The sequence below is a fragment of the Cucumis melo genome, chromosome 1 (assembly GCF_025177605.1).
Source record: "Cucumis melo cultivar AY chromosome 1, USDA_Cmelo_AY_1.0, whole genome shotgun sequence".
NCBI lineage: Eukaryota > Viridiplantae > Streptophyta > Magnoliopsida > Cucurbitales > Cucurbitaceae > Cucumis > Cucumis melo.
In genome coordinates this window covers 29,376,696-29,403,332 of record NC_066857.1, presented here as the reverse complement: position 1 = coordinate 29,403,332, position 26,637 = coordinate 29,376,696, and the positions used below count along the sequence as shown (strand labels likewise).

Genomic DNA, 26,637 nt, shown 5'->3' with positions numbered 1-26,637 from the left:
CTTAAAAGAGAAAAAACAACTAACAGGAGCCTTCTCTTTGTGCACTCCTCTCTCTCTCGCGCACATCATCATACCCACGCACACCGCCACCGACCTCAGTAAACCGTCGCCCGTCCGCCTTCCTCCGCCAGCCATCTTCGCTCCACCGCGCCACCCATTGACGAGTTTCTCTTTCCGTTCTCTCTCGGTTAACATCCGTGCTGCCTTTGCCGCGCGTCGCCGGATTTCACTGTTCTTTTTGTAAGTTCGGTGTATTTTTCTTTGTGAACTTGAATACTCTAGATTTAATGATTACCCATAATATTTAGATCTTAAATTGGGTTTTGAAGGACTAGTGTGCTATCTCGTTCCAGTAGTAAGGGCTCCAAAACCCAAAATTTAAAATAAAAAAAATCAATTCTTGTCTTCCATTAGGCAGTATTTCCATTTGCTTTATTATTATTATTATTTTTAATCTTATAGGTGTTCTGAAGCGTCTGTTTTATATTAACCAATATTGGCTAATTTTGTTGCGGCTCTCTCTTTCAGATCAATTGGTAGCCGACTTGAAGCTTGAAAAATTTCTTTCTAATGAAGGTTAGCTTGTAATTGAATTGTGTCTGAAGCGTTTATATTGCTGCGGTTGAACTAATTTTTCCGATATTTTTGATATTTTTATGTAATTTTTCTACTTCTTCCCATTTTTCTTGTTTGTTTGATGGTTAGACTCAAGGAGGAGATGACGCCATTGACATAGATAGAACAACCCTATTGTTAGAACCAGAGAATAATACTGAAGGGGGATTATCAGTTCCGGGAAAGGATAAACCAGTGTTTAGACCTCCTGAAAGAAGATCCCATCTAGGTATGATTATTATTGAGATGCATTTTTATATTTGTTTTTAACTTATAAACCAAACAAGCGTTCAAGAATTTTATATGGTTGAGTTCTTGGTAATTATTGATCATTTTTTATGAAAACAACTTCCACTGAAAAAAATAAACGAAACGTATGCATTGCTGCATTCAACCTGACACTTCAAATAATATTGTTTAGTTTAGGAAGGATGTGATTGTCTCTAACATTATTTTGTGAATCTTTTGAGTTCATTTTAGGTCTTAGAATTAAGATGAAAATATGCTTAAGAGTTAGTTCAGCTAAGCTAGTTAAGTTCACATACTTGGTACTTAGTAGGTGGGAGGTCTCTTATCTCCTATAATGTGTTACCTTGGCTTTCTTTAGGTCATGATTCAAGTACCCATTGAGGTTCAATTGTTTAGAAAATTTAAGAACATTTGTGTGCTTCGTAAAAAGACTTTTCCTCTCTAGACAATGTGTCTTGCCTCCTAACTCCATAGTGTATGAACGTGTAGGTATTGCTGCCTTCACCTTGAAGCTTACAATAATACGGCTTAAGTTATTTAATTTATTTATTTAATTCTTTTGATGTGAAGGTCTGGATGTCCTTGCAAATGCAAAAAGGGGAGGATCTAATGATAATGGATTCAAAATCCCACAACAAAGAATTGCTTCTTTTGTTTCATCAATGGAAGAAGAGGATACAATCGAATCATCTGGAGTAACTGATTCAGGAAAAGAAGCTATTCCACGAAGTCATTCTGTTAAAAATAGAAATTATCGGGAAATAGCTTCCAATGATTCAAATGAAGGTACTTTTTCCTTGAAAATTTCTTTCATGCAAAGTCATTTTTATGTTATGTTATTTATTTTTCTACTTGATCATTCTTGATATTTCCTCTTTTTTTTCTTTCGACAAGAAAATTATGGATCAAAGAAAAAATAACAACCCAAGGGATGGACTAGAAATTGCCCCTCTCAAGAGGCTACTTAGAAAAAGCTTAGATATATGTTATTGCAGTATGGTTGTAAATTGATTGAAGATAAATGTTATCTTGTGATCAATCCTACCATGCTTTTTTCCCTATAAATATAGAAACATCTAATTTCACTGAGATAAAAATGAAAGAGTACAAGGACATATTAAAAACCAAACCCACAAAACCCTCACAAATGATCAATCCTATGAATGTTTTCCTACTCCCATGAATATGTGGCATGTTTTCATTTCTTCAGGAAAAAAACAATCTCTTCTTTCTTTCTATAGATTTGCTTAGTTTACCCAAGATGAGCATTATTGTGATCTCTTTTTTGGCTTGAGGTGGGTGGATGCCCCATCTTTCCCTTTTTCTCACTCTGGTTTAATAAAATTTGTTTTTAAATTAAGTGAAGAAAAGGAGAAATAGTTTATATTGCTTCTTAATGTGGGTTCACCTTTGGGCGATGCTGACAAGTCCCTTTGGGGTGCTCTCTTTCGTGGGATTATGTTTGTGTTTTTTTAATGTCCGTGAATGTAAGGTCTTGTATTTAAAAAAAAAAAAAAATGGCAGGCTTGTCAACCTACTTATGCATGATATAAATATTAGCCTTTTGTTTCCTTGGCTTTCCACTGAAATGTAACTCACATGAAAAATAAGTTGTTAATTTTTTGCTTTCCATGTTGTAGGGAGTACTTTAGCTGAAGATGGAATAACTGGAAATTCCTTTAAGAGTCGAAATTCTAATGAAACTTCGGATTCTAGTGTAAGTTCATTTTTCATTTTGGTTGCTTTTTTTCATATTTTTCTGAGCATTTTTGTTGAAAGATGTTGACAATTTAACTTTATATTATTTACAGTATGTTGGTTGTTCTTATCATTAGTGAAACATGATACTCTGTACTGTTGTGAGCATTCAACTCACTAATAATGGTAATTATTAAAGGAGCGTTTGGGGCTAGAAGTGACTTATAATAGTTTGAGGATTATAATAGTCTAGAGATTATAATAATCTGTGTTTGGGTTGCAGACTATTATCTCAACTTTTGTCGGCGTTGCTTCCGTTTATGGTGGTTGCTAATGGGATTTCCGCTTTGGCTTGACCTTCTACTTTTACTTGGTAAATATTTGGAGCTTAGTGAGAGATGGGGTGTAAGGAAGAGGAGAAACGGGAGTGAGAATAAGTATTATCATAATACTATGATTATGAAAGGGCCAAACATGAAGTGGGCTAAAATAGCCTACTCCACTCCTCTCTAATCCTAGGGGCAAAGAACCCCTAAATATATTTGGTAGCGGATGTTGTCCTGTGTTATGTATGTGTACTAATTAAAAACTAGTGAGAATAAGTATTATCATAATACTATGATTATGAAAGGGCCAAACGTGGAGTGGGCTAAAATAGCCTATTCCACTCCTCTCTAATTCTAGGGGCAAACAACCCTTAAATATATTTGGTAGCGGATGTTGTTATCCTGTGTTATGTATGTGTACTAATTAAAAACTAACTTCCATTAAGAAGTTTATAATGACTTGCATGATGTATATGATTTCTGATGGATTTTATTTTTCAGAATGCCAATTAGGTGTATGTATGTATGTATGTATGTTCCATGTGTGTTGATTGCAAACCAACTTAAAACGTTCATATTAACATAGAAAGATTACTTTAGATATCTTAATGTTCTTGCTCTATTAACCTGTTTCTTCACCTTGGTTATGAGATTATTGTTAGAAAACTATATTCTTTTGGATATGTTAGTATTTTCTGGTTTATTTAGTTTCATCTCTCATTTATTCTTGCTCTTATTCCATATTGAAGGTTACAACTATGTCATCCAAAAGCACACATGCGAGCAGGTATAGGAGCCCTAGACAAGACTATGATAATCATGACAGAGAGAGAAAAGAATTTGACAATGATAGTAGAAGCAATAACAGGCGGGCGAGACATGGGCACGGTGATGGTGATGAGCCTTATTATGGGAGATCTCGGTACCAAAGGGACTATGGCAGGGAAAATGAAAGAAAGAGAAGTAGATATGAAAGTTCACGAAGAACTCCTGGTATGAATAATTTTCCTTTTTATGCATTATTGTATTGTTAAACCATTGTACTATTTAGTAAACCATCTTATTGGTACTTGTAATTAGCTCTTAATTTTTGTTGGTTTCTTTTTTCTTTTAACAAAAAACAAATGTTTTATTGCTTAGTTATTGAAAAACTATGAGTATTCAAAGTTACATATTCTTCTTAGGAGTATAAAGAACCCCAAGCTAAATTTACGAAGAAGTTTACTGTTAGATACCTAGATTAGTATACATGGGTTTATCTTGTATAAGGGTAATTAGATTAGTCTAGGGTTAGGGGTATAAGGGTAGTTAGATGCTTAGGAAGTGTGTAAGTGTGGTTACTAGTAGTTATTATGTAAGTGTAGTTACTAGGGTGGTTACATCTTGGTATAAGTGGAGGGAGGGTAAGTGAGAGAGGGAGGTTATTCTGTGGAGTGATTTAGGGCTTGGGTGAAAGTACTCAAGAGGGAGGTTCCAAGTGCCTTATACTTGGGTTTATCATGTATTTTCTTATAGTTCATTATAATAAACTAAGATCTTGTTCTTGTTAGCAAGTGTTCTAACATTTACATGAAAGGATTCCATTCTGTCAAGTATCATTTGAAGAGTAGTTACTGAAATTATATGGTAAAAGAATACAAAAAAGGTACTTTATGTGTGGTAACATCCACTTGCTCACATTGCTCAATATATTTGTCTTCAAGGATACTTATATTTCAAATTAGATTTTTTGAGATAATGGGTTTTGCTACCTCCCTGGCTTCAGCTTGACTTAACACTACTAACAGAAGATGAGGAACACTTTCAAGTCAAAATCCGCACCAACCCTTTATATTCGGATAAGGCTTTAATCCATCTTTCACAAGGGATTTTGGAAGATTTGATTGAGATTCCTAGCAAATGGCAGTGAATTGGGCCCTTCCATCTTATAGTTGAAAAATGGAATAAGTTTAAACATGGCAGGTCAGAAGTTATTTGAGGCTTTGGAGGGTGGTTATCCATCAATAACTTATCGCTTGATTATTGGAAAAAGGAGGTTTTTGTTGCAATTGGGAATTACTTTAGAGGACTCAAGAGAATATCCTTAGACACATTGAATATAAACAATGTGTTGAAAGCTAAAATTAAGTTGAGAAAAAACCTAAGTGGAATTTTATTGGCTCGAGGAAATTTCTATCTTACTCCGATGATATTGAAGTTGTTGAAGAGGCTACAGCCATTCAAAATGCTCTCTTTTTCATGGATTTATCAAATATGTTTGTCTTAGCAAGAATCGATCAAGTCTTGGAGGATGAAGGTTTAGATTTGAATGTCTTCAATCCGTAATGGGATTTTCTCACGTCGTCTTTTTCAAAGCCAGAATTCTCAAGAAATCCTTATACTAACGTCAATAGCAATTCGGTTCAAGCTTTTCTAGTAGGGGATCCTTCTTCCCGCTGTCTTAAATTTGAAAAAGAAATTCAAAATTGGAGGAAACATGATTGAAGAAGACGTTTTCACAGAGGAGAGAAAAATTTGTGACCAAGACATTTGCTTTGCCCAATAAGAAACCGGTCACACCGCCTTTAAACAAGCATTTAAATTCCTCCTTGATTAATTCGATTCATAACTTTTTAAAGGAAGGCCAAATGGCAAACTGTCACACGTTAGGTGTTCAAAATTCTTCGAAAATTCGGTTGTTGTCCATTGTGCCATCAGAGCATTTAGTTCCCACCTCAACAGGTGCACCAGAGCTCTTCAAAGTTTCCTCAGTTCAAGCTCCTACCAACTCCTCATCTTCAGGTTCTTTCTCCTCTTCTTCTTTCTATTCCTTAACAAGATCAGGGTCGAGAGCAAAATCAAGAAGAAAGAAATCTTCAAAGAAAGAAATCTTCAAAGATCTTTCCACATTGTCTCAAGCCTTTTTTAAAGTATTTCATTCGAGAGGAAAAAATGAAGAAGATTTCGGTTAAAAGATCCACAAAGACCCAGATAATTGAAGATCAAATTCCTGACTTGTTAGAGACAAAAGCACATCCATTCTCAAGCCTCAGCTCATTCTAACAGTACTAAGTTGATGTGAGGATTCTCACTTCTTTCTTATATTCTCTTACTAACTCAAGGGCAAAAACAGAGGCAGCACTCTGTGTTTATATATTTATATTGCCAAAAAACAGTAGATACAAGATATATGATAGAAATAACTAGCAAATAAAACAAGGAAAACAGTAAAGAACCAACCAACCTATTCTCCTAGGCTAAGGTAGGGTTCCCCAGCCGCCAATCTCTATTCTTTCTCAAAACATTCTTTATAAATCTCTCATACCTAGAATGCTACCCTCCCCTTGCTATTTATAAGACATTTGGCCGAATAAGACAAACAACATGATCCTGTAGGGCCCACTTGCTGCTCCACTAATCCACTATTTCATTTCCATTCTCTCTTTCCTCCTTGCTGTCATGTAACTTTCCTTTCTTACCCCTCCTCTTATACACATTAATAATAGGAGGTCTTACAATACCCCGGGGTTCCAAAATCACCTTGTCCTCAAGGTGGAATGAAGGAAACTGTTGATTCATTGAGTAAACTGATTCCCAGGTGGCTTCACTGTCTGGCAGTCCTTTCCATTTCACCAGCCATTCATTGGCTCCCAATTCAGGACTCCAACGTATGCCTAAGACTGTCTCCGGCCAAAGTTGTAATTCGAACTCTGCTGTGAGCTGTGGTTGTTGGATTTGGACGTTGTGTTGGTTGCCTAGTTTCAGTTTGAGCTGTGATATGTGGAAAACATTATGAATTGATGCTTCGGGTGGTAAATCAAGTCGGTATGCCACTTCTCCTATGGTTTCAGTGATGCGATATGGGCCATAATATTTAGGAGCTAGCTTTTCTGCCCTTTTTCTTGCTAAGGAGCGCTGCCGGTAGGGTCTTAACTTTAGATAGACTTCATCTCCTACTTTAAACTTAAGTTCTCTCCTCTTTGAGTCTGCAAATTTCTTCATTCTGTTTTGAGCGATCGTGAGGTTCTCCTTGAGCGCACTAATAGCCAAATCTCTTTCCTTCAGCAATGCTTCAACTTCATCATTAGGTGTCTTCTTATCTCCATAGGATATCAGGGGTGGTGGGGGTCTACCATACACAGTCTGAAAAGGAGTTGTGCGTGTTGACGAATGGAATGTGGTGTTGTACCATAACTCTGCCCATGGAATGAACTGATGCCATTTGTTTGGTTGCTCATTACAAAAGCACCGTAAGTAGGTTTCTAAACACTGATTGACTCGTTCTGTTTGGCCATCCGTTTGAGGATGAAAGGCAGTGCTTCGTTTAAGGATGGTATTCATGGCATAAAATAGTTCTTTCCAAAAGTTGCTTACAAATATTTTGTCCCTATCTGATATAATTGACTTAGGGATGCCGTGTCTTCGAATTATCTTATCAATGAATTCCATGGCAACTTGCTTTGCTGAAAACGGATGCTTCATGGTGACAAAGTAAGCATATTTACTCAGCCGGTCGACAACCACCATAATCACGTTCATACCTCCTGCTTTAGGCAATCCTTCGATGAAGTCCATAGTCCAATCTTCCAATATGCGGTCGGGTATGGGTAATGGTTGTAGAACCCCTGCCGGTTTGGTTGCTTCACTCTTATTTCTTTGGCAGATTTCACACTGTTCCACATACTTCTTGATGTCTTCTTTCATACCTTTCCAAAACAGCTCACCACTCATTCGCTTGTAAGTCCTCAAAAATCCTGAATGGCCCCCCAAAATCGAATCATGGAAGGTGTGTAAAAGGCTGGGTATAATTGACGATGATTTGGACAGCACCACCCTTCCTTTATACATTAGCGTGCCATTTGTTAAAGAGTATTTGCCCTCCAATGCTGGGTTATTCTGTAACTGTTGGATTAGGAGTTGAAGTTCTTCATCTTTCTCGACTTCCTTTGTAACTACTTCCATGTCTACAATCCCTGTTGTTGACAACGCCTTCAATTCTATTGAATGATCCATCCTTGAAAGTGCATCTGCTGCCTTATTTTGAAGTCCCGGTTGGTACAAAATTTCAAAGTCATATCCCAATAACTTGGTTAACCACTTTTGGAATTGTGGTTGTACCTCTCTCTGCTCCAATAAAAACTTTAGAGCTTTTTGGTCTGACATAATGGTGAATCTCCTTCCTAAAAGATAGTGCCGCCACTTTTGCACGGATAATACTACAGCCATCAATTCTCTCTCGTATATGGACTTGGCTTGAGCCCTTGTAGACAATTTCTGACTGAAGAATGCTATGGGATGGCTGTTCTGGGATAGTACTGCTCCCAATCCACTACCTGAGGCATCAGTTTCTATCATAAAGGGTAGAGACCAATCGGGTAAAGCCAGTACTGGTATGGTAGACATTGCAGATTTCAGACTTTCAAATGCAAGGGTGGCATTCTCGTCCCATTTGAAAGCGTTCTTCTGCAGTAGTTTAGTCAGTGGTGCTGCAATCTCACCATAACCTTTGACAAAACGCCTATAGTAGCCTGTCAGCCCCAAAAAACCCCTTAAACCTGTCACATCTTTGGGTTTCGGCCACTGTAGCATACTTTTAACTTTATCCTGATCTGCCTCCACTCCATGTTTGGAGATAACATGGCCTAAGTAATGTATTTGTGAGTGAGCAAAAACGCATTTCTTGCGATTAGCATACAACTGGTTGTCTCTTAGTGTTGCAAACACCATTCCTAAGTGTTTCTCGTGTTCTGTTATGTCCGAACTATAGACTAGTATATCATCAAAGAAAACCAAAACACAACGTCGGAGAAAAGGCTTAAATACCTGATTCATTAGGGATTGAAAAGTGGCAGGAGCGTTGGTTAAACCAAATGGCATTACCACGAATTCGTAATGGCCTTCATGCGTCCTAAACGCAGTCTTCTCGATATCTTCTTCTCTCATTCGTATTTGATGGTAACCTGACTTTAAATCTAATTTGGAAAACACCGTGGCCCCATGTAACTCATCCAAGAGTTCTTCAATAACCGGAATGGGAAACTTATCAGCTATTGTAATCTTATTTAGCTTCCTGTAATCGACACAAAACCTCCAGCCCCCATCTTTTTTCTTGACTAACAGCACTGGACTTGAGAAAGGGCTGTGACTTGGTCTAATGATTCCAGTCTGCAGCATTTCAATGACTAGCTTTTCTATCTCTTCTTTCTGTTGATGGCCGTACTTATAAGGTCGGACATTGATTGGCTTCTGCCCCGGTAGAGTGAGTATGCGGTGATCAATGCTTCTCTTGGGTGGTAGAGTGGTCGGACTTTTAAACACATCAGAGTATTGATGGAGTAAGAACTGGATCATTGGTAATCCCTCTTCATCTCCTGTATGGCTCGTGTTTTTGCTATCAGCATCCTCATTTTCGATCTCATATCTTTGCCAATCAAGCAAAAAACCTTGATCTTCCGCTTCCCATGTTTTCTCTAAGGTCTTGAGTGAACATTCTGCCCTTATCAAAGCCGGGTCTCCTTTTAAAACCACCTTATTCCCTTCCTTCCAAAAAACCATTGTCAACGATGGCCAATGAATCTTCATGGTGCCTGTTGTATCCAACCATTGCATTCCCAGCACCACGTCTATTGTCCCCAATCCCACAACCAACAGATCAGTTACTACTCTTAGCCCTTCAAGCTGGATTTCTACTTTGCTACAAATGCCCTCTCCTTTACAACTTGTGCCATCGCCAATAGTAATCCCAAACTGAGTGTTTCTATTGATGGGGATTTTCCTTTCCTTGACCAGCTCATGATGAATGAAGTTGTGGGTTGCCCCACTGTCAATCAATACAATAACCTCTTTTCCTTTGACTATTCCTCTCAGCTTCATAGTTCCTTTAGTTGTCAAACTGGTGATGGCCCGGTATTCGATCATAGTTTCTTCTGGTTCTCCCAACTGATTGATCTCTACTGGTTCTGTGTTTGGTGCCTCTGAACCTTCCCCTTCCTCGGTGCTTTCTTCTTCATTCAAGATAAAAAGCATGAGCTCCCTTTTTTCTTTGATTTTGCATCGATGTCCATGAGAATATTTCTCATTACACCTAAAACAGAGACCCTTGTCTAAACGTGCTCTAAATTCGGCATCAGACAGTCTTTTAACGGGGGGCTCTCCTTTTTGATAACTTCCCTTGAGGGGTATAGTTATTTGCTTCATTTGGAACTCATTTTTCCTCAACATCCCTTTTTCGTTGTTCCATTGCACCTTATTACCAACTGATTCGCTTCTTTTTGGCTCGATAATACCCATCTCTGCTTGAGCCAACTTGAGTGCTAAGTTACGGTCATTCACCAACTGGGCTGCCATCATACAATCTTCTAGTGTTTGAGGGTGTCGACTCATCACTTCAGCTTGAAGCGCAGGTTCTAAGCCAGTTAAGAAGGCATCACGGAGCACGCTTTCAGCCATATGTGGGAGAGGTGCCGAGTAGTTTACGAACTTCTTAACATAATCACTGTAGGAGCCTTCTTGTTGAATGCGTATTAGCCTAGCCCCCAAGCTTTTCTGTCCAGTATCCCTGAAGAATTCGAACATTCTGGTCTTCAGATCTTCCCACGATTCCACCTTTCTCCTATTGTGGCTCCACCTGTACCAGTCCACTTCATCTTGTCCAAAGCTCACCACTGCCACCTTGACCTTTTCTATTTCTGGTAAGTTGTTGATCTCAAAAAAATGCTCTGCCCGGTAAACCCAGGATTCTGGATTTTCTCCCAGAAACATGGGCATTTCCAGCTTCTTATATTTGCTTCGATCGATCTGGTGGGTATGTATTTCTCCAGTTACATCTGTCTCTTCCATTTTTCCTTTCATTTTCATAATGGACCCGTCGGATGTACCAGATTCTTCTTTTTTCTTATAAGACTGGTCCCTCAACTCATCGGCCAATCGGTCCATACTCTTCTTCATCTCCAGCATCATTTCCTTGAGGCTCAACACCTCTTTTTCCGTTCCCTCCAGCCTTTCTTCCATTTGTCGTTGTGCCATCAGTCTTGTAATCACTCCCAGTTTGACAAAGCTCTGATACCAATTGTGAGGATTCTCACTTCTTTCTTATATTCTCTTACTAACTCAAGGGCAAAAACAGAGGCAGCACTCTGTGTTTATATATTTATATTGCCAAAAAACAGTAGATACAAGATATATGATAGAAATAACTAGCAAATAAAACAAGGAAAACAGTAAAGAACCAACCAACCTATTCTCCTAGGCTAAGGTAGGGTTCCCCAGCCGCCAATCTCTATTCTTTCTCAAAACATTCTTTATAAATCTCTCATACCTAGAATGCTACCCTCCCCTTGCTATGTATAAGACATTTGGCCGAATAAGACAAACAACATGATCCTGTAGGGCCCACTTGCTGCTCCACTAATCCACTATTTCATTTCCATTCTCTCTTTCCTCCTTGCTGTCATGTAACTTTCCTTTCTTACCCCTCCTCTTATACACATTAATAATAGGAGGTCTTACAGTTGATTTCAGAGGCTAACCTTGTCTTATTGGAAGTTAGTTGCACCCAATTAAAAGTTCCAGCCCGTTCTACTAAGTCAGATTCACATTCTTACCCCTATGCAGTTTAAGTATTCTAAATCTTTTTTGCCCAACTCGAAGGTGTAATTTTAAGGGGTTCTCCGAGCAAATCCCTCGCATTCCCTCTAGAAAAAGGGGCAAGTTTTCGTTCAACTCTCCTTTTATCGTTAGTAGTGAGAAAATGGAACATTTTGATAAGTCAGCTGATCTTTAAAGGCAGAGATATTTTGAGCCATTAGATCTTAATGCCCTGTTTCAATGCAAGGAAGAACTAAAAGTTGAAAAACTTCATTCTGCTACTTGCTCTCATCCCCGTTCTTGTGAAATACCAGATCATCTAAAGTCAATAGTCGCCGATTGTGGACTTATTCTAGTTTCCCCTAGCTGTTGGACCAACTTTTGTCTTTCTATGATTTTGCTTCGCATGGGTGAGCATGTAAAGCCTCACTGTTTGTTTTAGCTTGCTTAATAATGGTTTTTGTGTTTGGTCTTTGATTTCTGACTTGCCAAAGGAGAGTAACTTCCAAGGATTTCTTTTGGGAACAGATTCTGTGGATTGGATGACTGCTTCAAGTTCATCTGGTCATTGGATTGCATTGGCAAGATAGTTTAGGAAGCTGGTTGCATCTTCTTGGCTTTCTCTCTCTCCTTTCATCTTGAAGAAATGGGTGTGCAAGATTTTAGATTCGAGTGGGCTATTTTTGAGAGAGAGTTTAAGTTTTGCTTTGTATTTAGCTTCTACTGATGTATTGTCTTTAGTGGCTTTGATTAGCCCATTATTTTTCTGTTTCGATTAGCCCATTATTTTTCTGTTTCGATTCACTTTTAGGTTACCATCATATTTATGTTGCCCAAGTATTGTCTTTGTTTAAGTTTTAGCTTGTATTTTCTCTAGTTCTTTTTGCTCTTAGTATAATAGTATAGTACTTTGATCTTTAGTTTCATTTATTATCATTAACAAAAAGGCTTGTTTCCGTTTCGAAAAAAAGAAGACGAGGTATAATATTTTTGTAGCATTTATTGAACTCCCATGAAATGCTATTATTATTGTTGTTGTTATTAGCTGTTGATAAGAAACATCAAATATATTAAAAATATCCTAAAGCCTAATTAGAAAACAATATATTTGTCTTCATGGGAGGATGTGTCCCGTACCCTGGACCCTTAGGTTGTTTCTCTTTTTACCTTTAATACTTTATCAGTCTTTTAGAAAATGGTATTCATCTACGAATTGGTTTTCTTTCTCTTTATGTTTGGAGTTAAACATAATACCATTCACTAAAGTTCTCTCCCATCTGCTCTCTTATGTAAGTGCCTGCTGCCCGTCTTTTCTTTTATACCAGCTTGTCGTTTTTTTATTGTTTCAAAACTGTTTTGCAGTGTTAGGAAATATTAATTGGTTTGCAGTAAATAATAATGTTATAATGGAAATTTCTTCTTGCAATGGTTTTTTCCATGTACAACACCTAAATTGATTGGTTATAAGATAAAGCTCTTGATTTGAGTAATGTATTTTTCCTTTGCAAAGGTCGTGAATATTTAAGTGAACGTAAGAAACTTTGTAATCAATAGATTATGAATAATTTCTTTCGCCAACTTGTTGACTTACTTTTGATGTACAACACCTAAATTGATTGCTTACAGTATGATTTCTTTGGACTATTATTTTAGGTAGATCTGATTGGGATGATGGTAGATGGGAATGGGAAGAAACACCACGTAGAGATGGCCGCTTGGAAGAAACACCACGTAGAGATGGCCGCTCTAACTCTAGTAGGCACCATCAACCTTCACCATCCCCGATGTATGTTGGCGCCTCACCAGATGCTCGGTTAGTTTCTCCATGGTTTGGTGGGAACACTCCTAATTCTACTGGTAAGCTAAACCTTCTAGGGGAAAAAATATCGTGTAAATTCCATTGAATAATAGATAATGTTGATATTATTAGGATTCCTGTTTTAATACTATGCTTGCTACTTATCAAAATGCAAATTGTATTAGGTTCTTCTGCTTCCCCTTGGGATCAGATCTCTCCTTCTCCAGTTCCAGTGCGTGCCTCTGGATCTTCAGTAAGGTCATCAAGCACAAGTTATCTTTCTAAAACTCACCATATTAAATTTTCATCGCGAAGTTCACCTTTGGCCGAGGTATTGCATTGTCGTTTTTATGAATAATTTTCTTAGCCAACTTGTCGACTTACCCTTTGATGTAGCTTCATTTTTCATATTATTATGAATAATTATATGTATCGTTTTAAGTTGAATTGGAGTTGTGCCTTTTTGACATAATCGTTGCGCATACGTTATTTAATGAGTGTGTTTTGGTTACCATTTTTAGGATTCTCAACAAGATTCTCAGGCAGACAAGTCCGAGTTAAATGGATCCAAGTATGAGATCAGTGAGAATATGCGTTTGGAGATGGAGTACAACTCTGACCGGGCTTGGTAATTTAACATATACTTAAAAGTCTTATGGTGCGTTTGGGGGAGGGAAAGAGTTATGGGGGAAAAGGATTATAATAATTCTAGGATTATGATAATCCTAGTGTTATGATAATATGTGTTTGGGGGAAAGAATATAAAAGGTAGTATTATAATGTGTTTGGGGGAGAGATTATGATACTAGTGTTATAGTAATATGTGTTTGGGGAAGGATTATGATTGTAGTAATTTAAAAAATAATAATAGAATTTAGATTGGGTTATTTAGGTAGGGTAATGTAGGGTTGTAAGAAAGTAAAAATAGGATAAGATAGGGTTATTTAGGGATTAGGATTATTTATCATATTCCTTGGGCCAAACACAGTTTGGCCCAATTTCCTAATCCTTTTCCCTCTAAAACCCCACCCCAAACACGCCCTTAGTGTTTGTGTTTTCCCAAGATGACCAAATATCACTTATCCAATGTAAAATACAAATATAAAACTAGTTAGATGAGTTGGGATATTGTAAAGTAAATTTGTTAACTTGGTTGTGTTGCATCAAATATTTGGAATTTCTATTTTAAATTGTTCATGGACCATTTACATTTCTTTTTTGGTTTTTGGATTTGCTCTTATACCAGATTGAAACTTTTCTCTAAACCTATGGCTGCGGTTAATTTCACTTGTGTAGGTATGATAGAGATGAAGGTAATACAATGTTCGATGCTGATAGCTCATCATTTTTCTTTGGAGATGACGCTGCCTTCCAGAAGAAAGAAGCAGAGCTGGCCAAAAGATTGGTATGTTCAACAGGTTCAATTTGTTTTTTCTAGATTGATGTGTTTACATGCTTTATAATGCAACTTGGATGCACACCATCAGTAACTTGTTTGCATCAATGGTTGTACTTGAACTTTTCTATAATAATTTTAGGTGTCATTCACTCCATCTGCTGCAAGCTACTATTGAATTAAAGCTAACATATGGCCCTTGGGTTTAGTAATAATTGTAAAACTTGGACAAATTGAGGAAATCATAAAATGTCATCTGATATCCTAGTTTTCTCATTACAAGATGTTGTTTCCTTTCAGATTGATGGCTGTAGATTAAATACAAGTACTCCGATAGAATTACTATGTTTTCAATGATTATTTCAATTTGTCCACTTCAAATATAGCTTGGATGAGCTTGGATGGTTCAGTTCTCTGCCCCTTGTCTATTTAGAAGCTCTTTAGCTCCAAATCGTCATGGACAGTGCTTTCTTTAGAATAACAATCTTGTGAGTTGGGTAATGGAGCAAATTTAAGGGATAGTTTAGGTGTTCTATTAAAAACAGTAAAGAAAATAGATACCGAGTTACATGGAAACTCGAGTACCGGAAGAAAAACCATGATCTAACTTTCTTATTATTATCTCATATGAACGAAGAAAAATAAATAGACAACAAGCTTAAGATAAAAAAGAAAAGAAAATTAGGTTAAATCTTTCCTTCGGCTTAGCGTTCTAATTCTAACACTTTTAAATTCTTTCTAAATATAAATATTTCTTGGGCTAATTTTTTCAATAATTCTATCTATCTAGCTATTTCGAAAGATCTCTTGTTATTGTATAACGCCCAAAAATTTCTAATGGTAACCAATTTATCTGGTAATTTTTTAGGCTTTCCTTTTGACTTTATTCTCTCTCTAATGCATATCTTTTCTTTCTTGGATCGTTAGACTCTGTAGGAGTAGAAATCTTAGATTAGAAGGTATTTTGTGGGAAATCACCCAATAATTGATATTGTATATCTAATTGTTCTCCAAAATTAAAATTTTTATGAAAGTGAATCAACATGGTCTTTGGTGCAGGTCCGTCGAGATGGAACCAAGATGACTCTTGCTCAAAGCAAAAAGCTGTCTCAGCTCACTGCAGATAATGCACAGTGGGAAGACCGACAACTTTTAAGATCGGGAGCTGTTAGGGGTACTGAGGTGCAAACTGACTTTGACGATGAGGAAGAGCGGAAAGTCATTCTTCTTGTACATGGTAAGAAGTACTCTTACATATACGCTAGATAATTATGATTCTATTTGGTTGAGTTCAAGCTAAAGTTGTTGCAATCTTGTGACAGATACAAAGCCTCCGTTCCTTGATGGAAGAGTTGTTTTCACTAAACAAGCAGAACCAATAATGCCAATAAAAGATCCTACATCAGATATGGCTATAATATCACGTAAAGGATCTTCATTGGTGAGGGAAATTCATGAGAAACAAAATATGAACAAGTCACGACAACGCTTTTGGGAGCTTGCAGGCTCTAAACTTGGTGATATCCTTGGTGTTGAGAAAACAGCCGAGCAGGTTTGTTTGATACTTTGCAGGATAAGGATTGTTGTCTTTTGATACTCTTTCTGTAATGGTCCTAAATATGTTTTTTTTTAAATGATAGATAGATGCAGATACTGCATCAGTAGGTGATGAAGGTGAAGTTGATTTTAAGGAAGATGCGAAGTTTGCACAACATATGAAGAAGGGGGAAGCAGTGAGTGACTTTGCTAAGTCAAAAACCATTGCACAACAAAGACAATATCTTCCTATATATTCTGTCAGAGATGAGCTGCTGCAGGTTACACTTCTTTTCCTTCTATTTGTTCTCCTTTAATGTTTAATCATACTATTATATTGGTTCTTTCTCATTTATAATTTATAGTTTAGGAATAAAAATCATTAATAACAAGTTTGCGATGTTATGTCGTTAAGTTATGTATTTATTAACCTTTAAGACAATGGGAGGGCAATTTATTTATCCTTTATTGTCTTTATTCTTTCCATATTTGTAAGAGGTCATTCGTTGATATAGGAAGACGTAAATTGCACATATTCAATCAGAAGATAATATTATTCTCTTCAAAATTAAAATGGTATTAGAGCTGAAAAGCCTGAACGGGTATTTGGTTCAATAAATGAAAATTGTGACTTGATCAAGAATGGTGAACCCAAAACAAAGGTACCATCTTAAGAGGCATATTGAGGATCTTACATTGGAAAAATCAAGAAACTTCATACTTCTTATAGATGGGCTACTTCTCTCATTGTCAATTAGTTTTAAAATGAAATCCCGTGTTATCTAATAGAAATATAAACAAAATTGTTTGTGGATTATTGTACATGTTGAATTGGGGAGAACTTTTTCATTGTTTTGAATATTTCTAATCATATTAACTAATGTCTTGTGTAGGTTATCCGTGAAAATCAGGTGGTTGTGGTGGTTGGAGAAACTGGTTCAGGAAAGACCACACAACTGACTCAGGTTTATTCATCGCTAACTATCTTTCCATCATTACATAATTTTTTTTATTAGGTTACCTCTTTAACACCTATGTATTTTGCCAGTATCTATTTGAGGATGGTTATACTACAAATGGTATTGTTGGTTGCACCCAACCAAGGCGTGTGGCAGCAATGAGTGTAGCAAAAAGAGTCAGCGAAGAGATGGAGTGCGAGTTAGGTGATAAAGTAGGCTATGCCATTCGATTTGAGGATGTAACGGGGCCATCAACTATTATCAAGGTGAGTATATTTTTTCAAAGAGCAAATTATTCTTGATTCCCTGAGATCTTCTGGTCATGGTTCTTTTTATGTATCTTTAGTTTTTATATGATTGCTCATCTCAACCACAGTTGAGTTAGGTGACTGTTCAAGTATGAACGCCTTTCTTATGTGCATCCCATATCATATAAGGCTTATTATTGATGATGTTAGTTATGAATAACTTGTTCTCATATTGTTTCAGTATATGACTGATGGAGTTCTTCTACGTGAAACTCTCAAAGATTCTGATCTTGAAAAATACCGGTAAGCAATGTTAGGATTCATTTTTCATTTTAGAGAGGAAAATGCTCTTTGTTTGTTGATTGTTATCATTTTCTTTCAGTGTAATTGTAATGGATGAAGCTCACGAGAGGTCACTCAGCACTGATGTCCTTTTCGGGATCTTGAAAAAGGTGGTTGCCCAACGTCGTGATTTCAAGCTTATTGTGACATCTGCGACCCTTAATGCTCAAAAGTTTTCGAACTTTTTTGGAAGGTATTGTTGATTACAGTTTCTTATTTATTTGTTTTTTTTTTTTTTCATGTATGCATATCTTTGGATGATAGGCCTCTTAAAACTATTTCACTAAAATGTTTGCAGTGTCCCAATTTTTCACATCCCTGGGAGAACATTTCCTGTGAATACTTTGTATAGCAAAACTCCATGTGAAGATTACGTTGAAGCAGCCGTAAAGCAAGCTATGACCATCCATATCACTAGCCCTCCTGGTGACATTCTTATCTTCATGACTGGCCAAGACGAGATAGAGGCAGCCTGTTTTGCCCTTGCAGAGCGCATCGAACAACTCATTTCATCAACAAAAAAGGGGGTGCCCAAACTTTTGATACTACCCATCTATTCGCAGCTGCCAGCTGACTTGCAAGCCAAGATATTTCAGAAAGCTGAAGATGGTGCCCGTAAATGCATTGTTGCAACTAATATTGCCGAGACTTCCTTGACAGTTGATGGAATATTTTATGTTATAGACACAGGTTATGGTAAAATGAAAGTGTACAACCCTAGAATGGGTATGGATGCACTACAAGTGTTTCCAGTAAGTCGTGCTGCTGCTGATCAACGTGCTGGACGTGCCGGTAGAACTGGACCTGGTACTTGCTATCGTTTGTACACTGAGAGTGCATACTTAAACGAAATGTTGCCAAGTCCTGTGCCAGAAATCCAAAGAACTAACCTGGGAAATGTTGTTTTACTACTTAAATCTCTTAAAGTTGAAAACCTACTGGATTTTGACTTCATGGATCCGCCACCACAGGATAACATTCTCAACTCCATGTACCAATTGTGGGTATTAGGGGCTCTTAACAATGTAGGAGGGTTGACTGAACTTGGGTGGAAGATGGTTGAGTTCCCATTGGATCCCCCACTAGCCAAAATGCTTCTGATGGGCGAGCAACTTGAGTGCCTTGATGAGGTACTAACGATCGTTTCGATGCTTTCAGTACCATCAGTATTTTTTCGACCTAAAGATCGAGTTGAGGAGAGTGATGCTGCAAGGGAGAGGTTTTTCATTCCAGAATCAGACCATTTAACGTTATATAATGTTTACCAACAATGGAAACAACACCAATACAGGGGAGATTGGTGCAATGACCATTTCTTGCATGTTAAAGGGCTACGAAAGGCTCGAGAGGTGCGGTCGCAGTTGTTAGACATTTTGAAGACTTTGAAAATACCTCTGACATCTTGTTGGCCAGATACAGATCTCGTGAGAAAGGCTATTTGCTCTGCCTATTTTCACAATGCAGCTAGATTGAAGGGTGTGGGAGAATATGTGAACTGCAGAAATGGGATGCCATGCCATCTTCATCCGAGCAGTGCTCTTTATGGCATGGGATGTACTCCTGATTATGTTGTGTATCATGAATTGATTTTGACGACAAAGGAGTATATGCAATGTGCGACCGCAGTCGAGCCTCAGTGGTTGGCTGAACTCGGACCGATGTTCTTCTCTGTCAAGGAGTCAGATACATCGCTCTTGGAGCATAAGAAAAGGCAAAAAGAATCGAAAACAGCCATGGAAGAAGAGATGGAGTCATTGAGAAAGATTCAAGTCGAGTCAGAGAAAGAAAACAAAGAGCGGGAAAAGGAGAAGAGAAGAAAGCAGCAACAGCAAATTTCTATGCCGGGTTTTCGTCAAGGTTCTGGAACTTATCTAAGACCAAAGAAGCTAGGCTTGTGAAAGCACAATTTATAGTACTGTATCAAATTAGTTGACTGATGAACCCTCTGGCTGCTCAATAGTAAGAGAAAATGAAATGATTTTTTAGCTAATGCTTAAAACAGGAACTGTAAATTATGTACTGAGATTTTAATCAGAAGTTCATATATAATATATGCCTTTTGAGTATGAAGGCAACATACTTCTGTATTGAAGCTTCATTTGTATTCTGTATTGAAGCTTCATTTGTATTCTGTATTGAAGCTTCATTTGTATTCTGTATTGAAGCTTCACTTTGTATTCTGTAAACATTTTTATCTCTTCATGTAAAAATTGGTTACTAACATTTTGTTCATTTTTTTTTACTTATTTAGTAATGTATATTCTGTCATTTTGATTAAAATTTAGTCTAGTAACTGTTTAAATTTCAAACTATAAATTTAAATCAGATGGAATGATACTCAAACTGAGAAATGAAAATTAAACAAAACAGTACAACCAAAGACTTGGAACTTTGTGTCATAGTTTTTTTAAATTTTAATTTTGTATTAAAATAATTTGTGATCTATTCTACATTTATAGAAAAACACGAATCAAATTGGAATTAGTTTACTATCGGTACGTTTGAAAACAATTTCATTTTTTAATCTACGTTAGTAACTTTTTATTTATTGTTTATACGTTCGGAAACATAAACAAACTCTTGAATAATTATTTAAGCTTTTAAAACTTGAGCTCTTCACTAATTATTTAAGCTTTCAATTTATTTAAGCAAAAAAATAGAATATGGATGTGATTATTAATCTTTATCTATTCAACTACAATTTTGTTTAATCATACAAGCTATTAATGTAACAACTTTAGTTATTTGTATATCATATTCATATAGTTTATTTTACTCTAATTTTTTATTAAAAGAAAATTTGGGCATAAGCTCACACATAACTGCCTGTTTGAAATTAATGTCAACAATTTCAAAAGCCCACCAAAATGTAAGTCTCTAAAATTTGTCAATAGATTTTTAAAAATTAATTGATCTATATAATATAGGTTAATTATTATGTATTTTTTAAAACAAATAAATAAAATTTATGTGATAAAACTTTAAGTTCTAATTGTGTGTCTTATTTTTTCTCATAATTGGAGGAAGCTCCATTTAGTAACTATTTGTATTTTACATGATACGAAAACCCTAAGAATGGAAATTGGGAATCCAACTGGTAAATTCTTAAGATTAAATTTAAAAATTCTCAAATCAGTTTGACAAAAAAAAAAAAAAAAACTAAAATTAGATTGACTTTTTATTGAAAACTAATAAATAAGATTCAAGTTTGAACCTTCCATAGGCAAGATGATAAGACTTACTTGAATGCTCAAACATGCAACCCTAGATCAATAATTACAAAGGTTAATGATGAATTTTTGTCATTTAACACATAAAATCTCATTCCAAAATTCAATATACACCCAAACCTGTCTCCACAACTAATGATTAGGCTTAGTCAACCTCTTAATAAAAAAAGGAAAAGCCACAATGCAACATAATAAAATGACAAAATTACCTCTACTTAATATGTGAAAATGAAAAATATTAAAATTAAATCAAAGTTATTAAATAAAATCTAATTAATAATTTGATAGTTAGACTAGTTCATATGAAACTTTTTCGCTTTTAAATTTCTTGCTTTGTTATCTACTTTTTATCTATATTTTAAAAAACTAAGCTAAATTTTAAAAACTATCTTGACTAAGTAAGTTTTTATGAAATTAACATAGTATTATTAGGAAAAAATCAAAATCAAAATCAATAAAAAGTTAAATATATGGTAAGAGATTAGCTTTTGTAAGGGCATTTTAGTCACTTTCTCTTCATTCGCACGTGTATTAAATTAATTAATTGATTTGTTTTATTTATTTATTATTTATTCCGAAACTCATCAGATTTTCGTAATTCAAACGGAACGTAAATTGGTAGCATTGATAAAAGAATTTTCCCCAATTACTCTAGGGTTTCCCGCGAGATTATGGAAGCTGAAGGTAACCGTTTGTTGGATTATAGTTTTCGCTGTTGTTCTCAATTTGAATTTGTTGATTCTTCTCTTCACTCTCTTTCACTATACTATGGATTAATTATGATTCAGGTCAAAAGACGGCCACAAATCCCTCCGCCATGCTTGCTGGTCTTCTTTCCAGGAGAGCAAAACTCCAGGATGAGCTTCGGAATATTGAAAAACAGGTTTCTCTTTGTTTCCTTCTCAAATTTTTTTAATTTTCTCTACTTTCTGATTTATCAATTTGAACTTGACATACATTGTGTCTTTTCAATGCTTTTTGTTTGGATTCTATTTGGGTACTTGGCCCTTTTTTATATATATATATATATTTTTTTTTTTGCGTTTTTTCTTCTTTTACTATGAAATCTTATGTCACTCAATTATTATTATGATTTTTTTAAACCGCTGCTATGTGTATATCTAGTTGTGAGGATCAAATTGATTAACAAGGTTTTTTTTTTTAAACGGAATGTTTGAAAATACATGGATGTAAGGAATAGAGAGGACACCTACAGAAAAAATTGATTTGGGAACGTAGAAGTCCATAGAAGGTAAAGTTCTTCCTTTGTTGCACAGTTCATCGTAGTCTTAATATGATTGATGGACTCTAAAGACAACAGACAAATTTGGCTCCTTCCCCCAACATTTTCTTTCTGTGGAATGAAAATTCAGAAAGTAGTTTAGTAGCCCCCTCTTCCTTCACTGCCATTTTGCTTATAAGGGTTGAATGTTCCTCCACTACCTTTTTGATCTGGCTTGTTGCCTCCCATAAAGCGTAGATGATAGTTTGTTCGAACTTTTGTCTAGATGATTGTATAAAAAGTAAGCTAATATTTTGTGGAGCAACGCTATTAGAACTCTTCTTTGGCATATATGGAAAAAACGGAATACTATATTCATGACTAATATTCAGATAAATTACTTAGATTCACAACCAAGCCCTACAGCTAGAGTAGACTACATTATGAGAATAATTGGCTAAAAAGGTTGATTGAGAACACTGTGGAGAGACATGATTCCTTGAAATATCCCATCCCTCAAACCACTTAGAGGTTTTTTCTTGAAATATCCTTTGGCATATCACATACACGAAAGAGTTGTTTTCACTACATTAACCAGCAACAACCTAGCTTTACTTTTCAGCCTTAGCAGCGGGAGTTTATTCTCCCTTTATCTTCTACCGAAGACCTAAAAATATTAAAGGTCTTAAAAGCTTTCTCCCAACACGCCAGTATAGAAAGTAATTTTCCTTTTCCTTTTAATTTTTGAACAAGAAACAGAGCCTGTTTGTTAGTATTTCTATCTGTGAAGTTATAATAAACTCGTATTGTTCTTTCAGGAGAAGTTAAAGTACTTGCTTACCCTATCGATAGAAGCAAAAGAAATATATATGAGAATGGCTTAATTGGCTTTACTTTCACAGTTCCATTTTCCATGTAACTATAGTACTTATATCCTGTAAAAACTGCAGGTGTATGACATGGAGACTAATTACCTACAGGATCCAAGCCAGTGTGGGAATGTATTGAAAGGTTTTGAAGGATTCCTGTCTGCATCTAAGAGTACTGCTCTGTATGGGGTGTCTATAAAATTATTTCTCACCAAAATTTCCTTTAAAGTTCTCCTGTTTCTTGTATGTTACTTGTCTTAGCACATGATGGCTTATGCTTACTGAATTAATTAATTAATGGGATCAATTAAATATAATTCAGGGAAAATTACACGATGACATGTTAATTTCTAGAAAAAGTAGGACATGTTATGTTGGGGACATGTTTTTATCACTTTTTTTCCTTCAAAAATAAATATATGTGTGCATATTTTTACATAGTGTGAAAAAGAAAAGACAAATTGAGGAAAAAAATGAAGAAGTTACTATGGACGAAGCTGCCGGATTGTCTGATCGTTAGTGGTTTTAGTTTTTGAGTTTCGGGGAAATAGAGAGGAAAGATATCAGGGGCTTAAACTTTTGAGGCTGGATGAGTAAGTGGCCACTGGGTTTTGAGGATGAGTCAGTGGGTGGGTTTGAAAACCCCTAAGGTTTAAAGAAATATGGTTTGTACCTTAATGGGCTAAAGAAACCCAATGTAGTTTGGGATTAGTTATTAGCTGGTCTGGTTCTCCTGTTTTCTGTCATTTGTATTAAGTATTTTATTTGTTAGTTTTTTAGTTACCGTGTGGTAACTCTTGTGTAATTTTCTGTTGGGATTGGCTTGTATTTAAAGCTATCCTTCTTCATTAATGAAATTATGATGTAATTTTCTTAAGATTCTCTCTTTCACCAACTTGTCTACACCAAACCATTGACTTTCCCTTTAAAAAATGCAGTAGTTGCACGTTCTTCATGTGTCGTAGTGTGTATCAGTGTGTCTGAAAACATAATAATAGACACGCTATTTTGCATGTTGGTATCCAACACCAATACTTGGTCAACTTAGGAGTGACGGTGCTATGACTATGAGGTGTGGATTTAATTTCTATTTAGTTCGCAAGTTGTAAAGCGACACTAGTTTCTAAGAGGAGGTGTGGCCTGTGGTGCTCACTTAATGCCCAGTATCTTTACAAAGTTTTTCTTTCCTTCCTTTTTTAATTTATTGTTAAATTATTAAAAAGAATGAATGTGGGGTAAAGTTTCTAAAAATACTTTGTGTATGCAGTTTGAAGCGGTCTAGGAAGTTTCAGCTTGAAGATAGGCTCTTCTCATTGTCTTCAGTCACCTCCCCTGCTGTATGTACTTTGACTATTAACCCGTGATTGAAGTGGAAATTTATGCTTTTCTCGATTATTCTTGTTGTACTATCTTTCTTTGTGAATGGACAGTTTCTCATGTAATGAGCAAGGAAGTTAAGATTCTCCTTCACAGCTGCACATCACCATGTATCTTTTATTAGATTCTACAATCAAATCAAATGCTTACTACTTACAGGACACAGGAGTCACTACTTGTTGCCATAGTTTCTCTCGAGAATACTTTTAGTTATGTCATACAGGAAATCATTTTCATGTTAAACAGTTGTAAACTAGTTTTTAATAGATTTTATTTACAAAATACGAATGCATTTAGAGAGCTAAGACAAGGACATCCCGTTTGGGGCTAATAAGATATCTAGACTTGGTGTTGGATCCGTTTTAGAAGTAGTGCTGCTATAGAGGGAGGATGTGATTGATGAACCATTTGCCTTTTCATGTTTGTTTAGCAGAAATTCTTGGAATTTAGTTCCACAGTTGCATTCTACAATTTTCTCTTGAAGGAATGGAACTTCTGTGTGATTATTTCTTTAAAGAAAAAGTTAAGGTTCTATGTAATTTATGTGGGTAAGGCTAGGCAAAGGCTATATTATGGAATATTTGATTAGAAAGAAACTATATAGGATCTCTAGGGATTTTCTGGGGAGCCGAGAGGTTAATTATTTTGCATTTGCTAGACTAGATATAATTGTTCTCGTTGAGCTTCTTTGGACGATTAGTTATAATTGTACTTGATGGTAATTGCATCATACTGAGATGGTTTGTGGAGGGTGATTGAATTTTGTGATTTTATGGGGGTATGCGATTTGAAGCATTTTGTGTCTTCATGTAAACTTTCAAATTCTTAATGGATAGTTATCTTTGGGTGTGTTCCTTTTTAACCTTAGGAAATTGCAGGCCTGTTATTTTGAATTATGTTATATGCATGAAGACTAGACAATAATTTCTATGGTAATTACAGAAAATATATTTCGTTTTCCATCTTCTTGTCCTTTACCTCTCTTCCTCTCACCATAGTTTCTCCTGTAGTTTTCTCTTGGTTTTCATATTTTCCTTTAACTTTCAGGCTGAAGAGCTTGCAGCTGGACGAGATGGTAAGCTGTAGCAGTAAGGGTAAATACTTTTGTTTTTTTGTAATTAAAAATTTAGTCGTCTTTTGTAAACCTTGTTGCAGATGGGAGATCCGACTTAGGTCCTGGCAGATCTAAAGGTGGAGCAATATATTCCAATGGACAGTTAGTATTCTGCCAAACCTTTGCTTCGTTCGATCAGTTTGCTTTAAACTTCTCTAACATAAACACCATTAAACAACTAATATCCACAGATAGAAAAAAAAAAATTACTTATTTGTAACCTTGAGCTATTTTACTTTATAACATTGAGTTTTCTCAAGGTATTTTAACTTTAGATAGTTTAGATGATAATTTATACATTGCATTTGCAGAGGAAAACCAAAAAAGGGAAGACCAGCTCCGAGGGATGCAAAGAGAATGCGGCATTCAAGCGAGCAAGATTTTGACTACGATGATGATCCGGACTTGACATTGTGAATGCTGTTAATGGATCCTCTGATGGCGTCTTTGTCATCTACAGAGTTGAAAGATGAGTCCCCTAAATCCTCTTATTGTACTTCAAGTAGCCAACTTATCTTCACCAAGGCTAGCGTAGGGAAGTGTAGCCTATTTATACATGTGCTTGGCCATGCTTGTCCTTGAATTGTTTTATATTATAAATGAAGGGGATAGGATTCGAATCTATGATCAATGGAGAGAATTACTAATGTTTAACCATTGGAGCCATGTTCATGATTGTTATGGATTGACTATTCCGGACTTATGAAAGTGTATTTATTATTAAATTTCTTGTTAGGGATATCTTGATCCCCTCTTTTTGTATTTGCTCCTTTGGATTAATACTTTCTCTTTCTTAAAGAATGCATAACGTTGTATGGTGTTATTGGTTAAAGAAAATTTTGTGGCACGTAACATTATTTTCTTTTATGGCCTTATGCCATACAAAAATCATATAGCCTAATTAAGTTGCCCCATTGAGTGATTGAGGAGCAAAGCTTTAGTTGACTCCTCACTGTTAGCCAAATTCCTAGCGAAGACTACAACCTTTGAATAAATTTCTCAAAATTTTTATCCTTCATAGTTGAACTTTCACTTCAACTGAATGCATATTTGGTCACCTGATGTTATGAAAGATCCTAATCGACTTCTGAAG

General features: G+C 36.0%; 2 protein-coding genes across 3 annotated transcripts; both read left to right on the top strand.

The window, feature by feature from the left end:
- The first annotated feature begins 1 nt into the window (after position 1).
- Positions 2 to 19,964, top strand: LOC103492599 (pre-mRNA-splicing factor ATP-dependent RNA helicase DEAH7). Of its 2 annotated transcripts, XM_008453031.3 has the most exons (18): positions 2 to 240; positions 529 to 576; positions 706 to 844; positions 1,435 to 1,650; positions 2,505 to 2,581; positions 3,638 to 3,881; positions 13,107 to 13,310; positions 13,437 to 13,582; positions 13,773 to 13,879; positions 14,548 to 14,656; positions 15,707 to 15,884; positions 15,970 to 16,199; positions 16,288 to 16,464; positions 17,077 to 17,148; positions 17,232 to 17,408; positions 17,632 to 17,693; positions 17,773 to 17,925; positions 18,031 to 19,964. In XM_008453031.3, exons 2-18 carry the CDS (start codon positions 571 to 573, stop codon positions 19,628 to 19,630), a joined length of 3,897 nt encoding a protein of 1,298 aa, XP_008451253.2. In that variant the 5' UTR covers positions 2 to 240; positions 529 to 570; the 3' UTR covers positions 19,631 to 19,964. The 2 variants fall into 2 exon arrangements, with proteins under 2 accessions (XP_008451253.2, XP_050945424.1); XM_051089467.1 differs by lacking the exons at positions 2 to 240; positions 529 to 576; positions 706 to 844; positions 1,435 to 1,650; positions 2,505 to 2,581 and adding an exon at positions 2,870 to 2,935.
- A 1,573-nt stretch (positions 19,965 to 21,537) lies between these two features.
- LOC103492598 (uncharacterized) lies at positions 21,538 to 26,269 on the top strand. The gene is made up of 7 exons (XM_008453030.3): positions 21,538 to 21,646; positions 21,751 to 21,845; positions 23,135 to 23,235; positions 24,321 to 24,390; positions 25,478 to 25,505; positions 25,586 to 25,646; positions 25,856 to 26,269. Exons 1-7 carry the CDS (start codon positions 21,634 to 21,636, stop codon positions 25,959 to 25,961), a joined length of 474 nt encoding a protein of 157 aa, XP_008451252.2. The 5' UTR covers positions 21,538 to 21,633; the 3' UTR covers positions 25,962 to 26,269.
- Positions 26,270 to 26,637: the final 368 nt, after the last annotated feature.